Source organism: Oratosquilla oratoria, chromosome 21, assembly GCF_046742065.1.
Source record: "Oratosquilla oratoria isolate Oo_2021 chromosome 21, ASM4674206v1, whole genome shotgun sequence".
NCBI lineage: Eukaryota > Metazoa > Arthropoda > Malacostraca > Stomatopoda > Squillidae > Oratosquilla > Oratosquilla oratoria.
In genome coordinates this window covers 33,771,025-33,779,862 of record NC_134797.1, presented here as the reverse complement: position 1 = coordinate 33,779,862, position 8,838 = coordinate 33,771,025, and the positions used below count along the sequence as shown (strand labels likewise).

The 8,838-nt window shown below is 40.8% G+C and overlaps 1 protein-coding gene across 1 annotated transcript in view; it reads right to left on the bottom strand.

Moving 5' to 3' along the window:
* Positions 1–1,740: 1,740 nt before the first annotated feature.
* LOC143036845 (uncharacterized) overlaps positions 1,741–8,838 on the bottom strand; it is a 39,993-nt gene continuing 32,895 nt past the window's right edge. Inside the window, exon 3 of the mRNA XM_076204682.1 lies at positions 1,741–5,078. Coding sequence (XP_076060797.1) covers positions 4,153–5,078 — 926 coding nt within the window. The 3' untranslated portion in view covers positions 1,741–4,152. The remainder of the gene's footprint in view (positions 5,079–8,838) is intronic.

Below are 8,838 nucleotides of genomic sequence, written 5' to 3'. Positions count from 1 at the left end.
TATATATATATATATGTATTTATCTAATTATCTTTCCGCATATTTATTTATCGCTTAACTCATTTGTTTATTTGCTTCTTTACTCATCTATTCATTTATTCGTTTGTACTTTTATTTGTTTCTATTTTATTTGCTTATTTATTCTTTAATTAATTTATTTATTTTATTTATTTATTTATTCGTATATCTGTTGTTGTGGAGTTACTTAATCAAATTTATCTATTCATCTATTTCCCTTTTTATTTATTTTTTTGTCTGAATTCATATCAAGAGTTGTTATATGTTCACAATTTATCTTCCCGATGCCACTTCAAGCTTCTGTAATGAATAAATGCTTCTTGTACTTGACTGTTGCCTTCTTCGCTGCTCTGGCTGACATCAGGCGATTTTATTCAGTTCGGGAAAGAACCATGTCGCTAAAAGTGTTATATTGACAATTATCTATTCATATATTAATTTTTTAATTCGTTTATTCATTTGTTTATCTATTTATTTAGTTATCTATCCATCTGTTTATCTTCTAGTTTATTTGCTTTATTTGTTTAAATGTTTATTTATTTACAAGTTAATCCCTTCACTAAGATAAAACTTTTACTGATTTTGTTCTAGCTAAAACCAAGCAATTTTAGACTTATTAGAGCAGGAATCTTGTGTTCTAAGGGTTAGGATAGTAGGAATAGATGTAAATATATATACATTTGAAATCTGAGCCCTTTATGTGGATGGATTTAGGGTGCGCGGGTGTCTGTGTGATACAATTAATCTGGACGTCTATGTTAGTCGCTGTTTTGATCTGCCACTTATGGAATGCTGTTCCTTAATCTCTTGGAGGTCTAACCAACACAATAAATGGGTTGGCATCCATAAATGCTGCTGGTTTTGAGTCAGTGGATCACTTGGTGAGCATATACGAGCTTCCAGGATCACGAGGACCCTTCTATGGATCATTTCACCACTGAATTAAGTCGCTTGGTATCCAGTAAATGCAACTGGTTTTCAGTCAGGTGATCATCTGGGAAGCACCTGCGAGTTCCCAGGATCAAGAGGATCCTACTGGGAATCATTTCAACACTGAATTGAATCGTTTGGCATCCAGTAAATACTACTGGTTATCAGTCACTGGATCACCTGGGAAGCACCTGCGAGCTCTCAGGATCATAAGGATCATTTCATCATTGAACTGAATCGTTTGGCATCTAGTAAATCCTACTGGTTTTTAGACAGTAGATCCTCTTGTAGGCTCCTTTATCCTCCCAGGGACTCCTGGTCCTGAGGAGATGACCTGTGATGTCTTTAGGTCATTCTGGGAAATAGGTTAAAAAAAAAAACTGAAGAGGTTAATGAATAAATATTGTTTTTAGGTCTTTCTTTTTTATTGAGTAAACACTGGGCTACACGTGACAAGCTCAATTGGTGGTGGTCTAGGTGATGGGAAAAATGATGAATGAAGACGAAAGATGGAGGAGGTGGTGACGGTGGTTGCGGTCGCAGCTATGATGTTTAGAGTATTGGTATGGTGAGAGAGATGGTGAAGACCAAGAAGTTAAGGATGATCATTGAATGGGTAACTATTTGGTAAAGTACTCATTGGGTGTCATTGTCATGGTACTGGTCGAGTGTAGGGTATGTGATGACCAATGATATAAGCATGTATATATATATATATATATATATATATATATATATATATATATATATATATATATATATATATATATATATATATATATATTAGGTCGATATGAGTTTGGTAATCCCGCCTTTCCGTACAAAAGACTTTTTTTTATTTCTTTATTTCTATTTGTCTCCAGTTGAATTCGTTCAGTCGAAAGAATGCGCAGGCTCTGTAACGGGACATACCCACGTGTCTTAATTATTCGTTTGTTTATCTATTTATCAATTTATCTATATTTTTTCTGAGTGTCGATAGATGACTTACTCTACCTTGTATGGGTATACTGGCTGCATAATTTTTATACACTCAATTATTTAAGGTACTTTAGGAGCACCCCTACGGGCCAGAGTCACCCAGCATTCTTTTGTGACTGAAGACTCATCTCCATTCAAAAGAGGAACGCTGATCAATTTCAATTTCTGTTTTCCATCCTCTCTTCTATCCTTCTTAAATTTCTCTATTTCAATCTCTCGGACTCCATCTAAGGATTTTGTCCTCTAAGGATAGAAACACTGGTTATAATTGACGAAATACTAATACTCCATCCTGACGGGAGTGGAAGTGACTTGTTGCAGTAGAAGGATTGATAAGCGTATTTTACTTATATAGTGTCCATGATCGATTAAGATTTATGAAGAGAATGCATGACCGATAGCGGTGATCGATGACGATGGGGGTGAAGCTGACTATGATTCTAAACTAGATACAAATTAGATAGAAAATATAATACTTAGTCATCATGTTGCACAAGGGCAACAAGGTCAGTCGTTCTTTATTACAAGAAAGCAAAAAATATAAAAAGATCTATGGCTCTATTACAAAAGTCAATGGCAATCCATGTTATATAGAAACTAAGTCTATGATGCAGATATTGCAAGTCAATACATCTTTGGTTATCCATAGCAGCAAGTAATGATAATAATCTCAAGAAAAGGAAGAAGAAGGTACGAGTCACTGCAATGAACCGGAGAGGAGGATGGGACTCGAACCCGTGTCCAGGTGAATTCGAGGCCTAAACGCTTCCGATTACGAGTACGCCACCGGTGACAAGAATAGTAAACCATGTCACCAAGATATCCCTGTAGGTTAATATCTGGGCCAGTGGGAATACGACAGTAACAGATGCAGGTAGTATCAGAACAGCAGCCTAATAGAGTGAGTCGTTTCCAGTCACACCGTTCGACCCTATACATGTCCACATAGCACCTTGTTTTCACTTCAATACAGCATATTCACATACACACATGCACATGTGCATGTACATACTCAAAGTTCACATAAGCAGATAAATGACTAAAGTAATCGCGTCTGCCATTCTCTCTAATTTTTTCAAGTTGGAAAAACTGAAGATTGGCGCGAGAGTTTATTTTGCAGAGAGGCAGCACCACCATGTACGGATTGACGTTAGATCTTCCTAACGTCAATCGACCTGGAAGGCGACCTAAGTCGTGTTGAGGGGTTCGGGGAGGACTTTAGAGTTCTTTCTTCGTCGATAACCCGAGTACTCCTGAAGGCACTTCGTTTCCCAGAAGATTTCTGATTAATCACTCGACCTCGGGGGAATCTTTGTGGAGACTCAACACCTGGAATGGACTTCGTGGTGAAGAGAGTTCTTCCTTTGGTGAGAACTTAAGAACTCCAGAAGGATATCCGAATCCCAGAAGAGTTCTGCGTTGCCATTCGATCTCTGAGATGTTTTTTTTCAAGACTCAACATCAGGAATGGACCTCGTGCTAGAACCCAAGTACTCCAGAAGGATTTCCGAATCCCAGAAGAGTTCTGTCTTGTCACTCGATCTCTGATATCTTTTCTTCAAGACTCAACATCAGGAAGGAACTTCGTGCTAAAGAACCCAAGTACTGCAGAAGGATCTCCGAATCCCTGAAGATACCCTTGTTAATCACTCGGTCCAAGTGAAAACTCGCCAAATACTCCCAAACTATCATTTTCAATAGAGCGTCTATGTAGAATGGAGTTCACTCCTCAAAGGGAATATTCAGTGTCCAGAACTCCGTTTCCTTCATCCAGGAAAGAGTTTCACGTCAAGGAATAATGCTTCATGTCAACTAAGTACTTAAACAAATCTATATACGTGTGTAGCGTCCAAGATGGTGTCCCATATTGACCAAAGGAACTCTTTGGTCTTCAAAATGACAAGTCGGAGAAAGCACCCTAAAGGATACTGTCAGGATGAGAGTACCATACGCAGTCATGAAAAAATGTATATATATATTCACGTGTTTAAGAAAAATAGCTAATGTCTACAAGCTTTCATCTAACTATGAGTGAAAATAATGATCCAAAGATAAGTCGTGCGTGAAATTAATGATCCACAAATAAGTCGTCGGTTAAAATAATGACCCACGAATCCATCTTCGGGTGTCGTCGGTGTACGAAGTATAGATCACCGATGTCTAAGGCACTCTGGTGAAGAATTTCTTCTTCAAGTAATTTTACTATGGTCTCCCTCCAAACCTTCAAGGCTGCTTCCCAATGATCGACTCCACCGAGAAGGAGATGACTGCTTTCCTGGAGGAGGGACAGGAGGACGTATGGAGGGTGTCCCCAGAGCTGGCTTGCGGGAGCGGAAGACTAGACGGATTGTGGAGAACTTTGGGAAGTGAAGGAGGAGGTGGTGGAGGAGGTGGTGGTGGTGAAGACACAGGACTTACGGAGGGGACCGGTGACGGGGTGGTCTGGGAGTGAGGCGGAGGTGGCGACGACGACGAAGAGCACGAGGATGAAGGAGAGAGTGTTCCTCGACCGACTGCTTTGAAGGCCGAACCGGTGGAGGAGGAGAGGAGGCTGTGGCAGGACGGGAGGCTGGACACAGCGAGGACAGGGAGAGAAGGCGGCAATCCACCCATGAAGGACGCAGGCATTGAGGCCTTCTCCTGGTGCGACGATGAAGCGGCTGCGGCAGAAGCTGCGGCCAACGAGAGTTGCAGGAATCTTGACGGGAGCTCGTGCGAAGTCAGGAACCCTGGGGCGGCAGAAGCCGCTGCCGCTGCCGCCGCGGCAGGAGACGGCGGAGCCTCGTCCGCCTGTTGCTGCTGTTGCTGTTGCTGCTGTTGGAGGAGCTGATGGGGGAGGTGGTGGCGAGCATGAGCCAGATGTTGGAGAGCCCGTTCGCGGTCTCCGCCACACGCCTCCACCATGAGCTGCACAAAAGCAGCCGTCGGTTGGGGATGATTCCGAAGAGCTTCCTGAAGGTGTGGAGGCATGTGGGCCACGTAGGGCGTCCATTCCGGGGGCACGGCGGCGGACGGAGTGTGCAAGGCAGCAGCCTCCCTCTGGAGAAGGACGCTCTCGAGCTCTTTGTCGGCAAAAGCGCGTCGTTTCCGCTGGCGGTCGTTCAGATAAGGCGGGATCCGCCAGTCCCGACCGAGGCGGTACCGCATATCTGGGGAAGAGAGAAGGAAAATTATTCGACCGAGGTTCCAATCCACGAACTCAAGTAAAAGAAAATAATGAAATTCAGCGAAAATGAATATGAAACATAGACACTTTTCATTCAAATTTATGGCGGTGTAGTAATGTACATTGAGGCAATACTCGTCATACTAAGAATATACGAGTATTTCATTGGGTATGTGCCCTTTGATTCAGCTTCCCAGGCGCACACGCAAGAAAAAAAAAAAAAAATCTATAGTTAACCAAAACTGGGTATCATCTGCGTATTTTTCCCCTGAAGAATATTTAGCTATATCAAAGACACTGTTATTAATTTTGTTCCTTTATTTATTGATTGTTAGTGAGACAGGGTAGCTACCGACTATGCTTGCGTTTGCTTTTCAAGGAAACGGAGTGTCTGCTACAGGACCTGACAAACAAACATGTTTGTTTTGGTTTGTTATATATGATGTTGTTGGTGGTAGCGTTATTGCTTGCTGGTGCTGTTGTTGTTGTTGTTGTTGTTGTTGTAGCTTGTTGCTTTCATTGTTATTGTTGTTGCTGTTGCTGTCGATTTTGTTGTTGTTCTTGTCGATCTTGTTTTTTTTGTTTCAATTGCTGTTGCTATTGATGTTGTAGTTGCTGTCGTTGTTGTTTTAATGTTGTTCTGTTACTGCTGTTTTTTTGGCTATTGTTGTTAGAGCTGGGTTCAATAAAACATCTGGGAGTCTGACGTGTGTGTGTGTGTGTGTGTGTGTGTGTGTGTAATACTCTTAGCCCTCACACTCTTTCCATCATCAACAGTCCTCCTCCTCCTCCTCCTCCTCCTCCTCCTTCCATGCAGACACCCGTCTCCAAGTCCCCCATTCCTTGACGTCTCATCTCACATTCCTCCCGTCACACCCCTACGGACCAGAGTGACGCAGCACCCTTTTGTGAATGGGAATTGATCTTCACTCGAAGAACATGGAGGATATCTTTCAACTTCGTGTATCCTTCCTCTCTGCTATCCCTCCTTAAGTCTATTCCTTACCACCTCCACCTTTACTCCACCTTCTCGATGCAATATCTTCCCCAAGGATAGAAGCGCTGGTTAACGGTCCTTCCCTCATCCTCCACAAAAAAATCTCACAAAATCTCACTGCCCATTTGCAGTGAAGTACTTCCCATTACTACCAATACCATAAATACCATCCATACCATGATACCATCACTATAATACCAATACCCCTCGTCTGTATACCTTTCGTGTACAACTGAAGACAAATGAATCTGACACAGGAACGTGCTGTGTCGTCATGATTGATTGGTTGTTTATCTATGGTGTAACTGTAGAATACACAGACGAGCCATCACACTGTGTCATAATTAGATGAATTGGGCCACGTTCATGTGTCCACGTGTACCTCCATTCCCTCCACTCCCTCCACTTCCACGCCCTCCACTCCACCCCCTCCACCTCCATCACCAGCAAATCACCAAAGGGACAATTCATAGCCACACTTCGTCTATGTTTCCCTATTCGACCTATCATCCATCGATTTCCATTTCTTCACGCCCGCGAGACCGCCTCCTATCCAAAGACCTCACGCCTACGTTGGGGCGGGGTGGGGGTACCGCCTATGACCCAAGACCCAAATCCTACCAAGTTCTTAGCGTAAAGTCGTTATCACACTGAGCTATTTTCCTCCGACTGATGGAGCAGATTTGCATCCTGTAGCTTTCGAGAAGGAGTCTGATCTGCCGGAGGAAAATAATTTTCCTTCAGCACATCAAAGTTTGCCACAGTGATTTTACGGCGGAAAAGGTTCTGGAGGTGGGCGGTGATGAGTCGGAGGTAGGAGTAAAGATATCCCAGTGTGATAGCCCACGTAAGACGCGCCGCCTTCAGTCAACATAGAGGCTCTCCCCGGACCTTTTACCACCCAACGAGGTTCACTGAAATTCCCATGCGTATCATCACACCTCGGCCATCTGACCCTCAAGTAAAACAAACCACGTAACTTGCAGGCGTCAAGATAAAAACTCCTCAAAAATAAATCTCCATCTTCGATTTGCGGTTTCTCAAAACATTCTGAGAAATGGGGAACACTGGGAAGGAGTCTGCGTCGAAATATGAGGATCCTTCAATTTTTTTTTTTTTTTTTCCTTCTCGAAATTTATTTTCTGGCTCGTTTTAATCACAAGGGTTAAACCCTAAGCTCACTGAAATAATCCACGATTTTTTTTTTTTCAAATTAATTTTCTGACGCATTTAATCACAAGGATTAACCTTTAACTTGGTAAAATCATCTGAGGGTCTACTAAACAAAAAATTATAAATTCTTTTAAGGTTTCAAAGAGCTGAGTGTCTGTCACAAAGACGCGAATCCAGAGCTCTGGAACAAGTCGTTGGATCACTCGACGTCAAGCTCTCCATGGGTGTCTATGAACCCTTTCACACGACCACTACCACGTGTGAAAGCGTTTGAAATGAAGGTCAGACGTTCTGATAAGTTGGTCTAGTTCCCGGTAAAGAGGTTTCCTGTGCCTTGTTTTTTTTTTTGTTTTTTTTTTTTTTTTAATTACTTACCAATTCATCTATTCTCATTTTCATCTTTTATAGATCTATTTTTATTTATTTACTTATACATTTTTGTTTACTTATTTATTTGTTTATTTATTTAAGCAATTATCAATTAGATATCTATGTATATATCTATTTATTTATTTACTTTTTTATTTATTTATCTATGCAGGTTGAAAATAGTTTTCACTCTAATTTTGTCCATTTACTTATTTATCTGTTTATTTGTTTATTTATTTGTTAATTAGTAAAAAAAGTTATTTATCTATTTATTTATTCATTTATTTATTTTTTTGTTAATTTGTTGATTTTTTTTCCATACCCTGCCTACAAGTAGTCACTTTTAATCCTTTCCTTTACTTGAATGAAATCTATCGACGCCTACCATAAAAGTCACCGACATTACTATTTCATTCATTTCTAACATTTGAAGAAATATCATTTCAAAGTTGCGTCCCCATCATATCTAACTTGATGTACGATCATAGGAAGCGAGTGGTATCTAATGATATGTGATTATAGACTGTTGATAACAGATTGTTATTCGATGTGTAACGATCGGGCAGTATGTCTTGGCTTGTGTTTGTTTTTCTTTGCCTCTGAAGAACAATTCTTCGTTCATCCAGAACGCCTTCTGATAACAACACCGAAGTCTTTTTTTCAGTTTTCATTTTTCTTCGACCGTTCCCAAACGACTTGTTAATGTACTTTCTGTTACTTACATACATTAATCAACATTTTCTGGGGTTAAATTACATTGACCACTTCAGCTGAAGTCTCTTCGCTGTTTTATCTGAGTTATGTTTTAACGTCGTAGCGGAGGATGAGCATACAGTCGGCTCCAATCCTAGATCTAAGATTATGTACGTTTGAGTAGGAAACCGGATGAGGAAAGACATATCTAGAAGTAAATAATGATAACTAGAATGATTTGTGACACTGAGATATCGATATAAACTGAAAGAAAAAAAGAAAAAAAAAGGATAAGATGCAAAACCGTCCTTAGTTTTTACTAATTCTTTTTACCTGCAATTAGGCACTAATTCAGTAATTTGTGAATGCGAAATACACTCTAAAGACATTCCTCTTCCATTGTTTAGACCATATTCCCAAACCCGTGTTGACGTTAAGTCCATTTTCGTATTGTTTTCCTACAGGAAAATGACCTCTTTCACCCAACCATCTTCTCCTTTTTACCTCAATG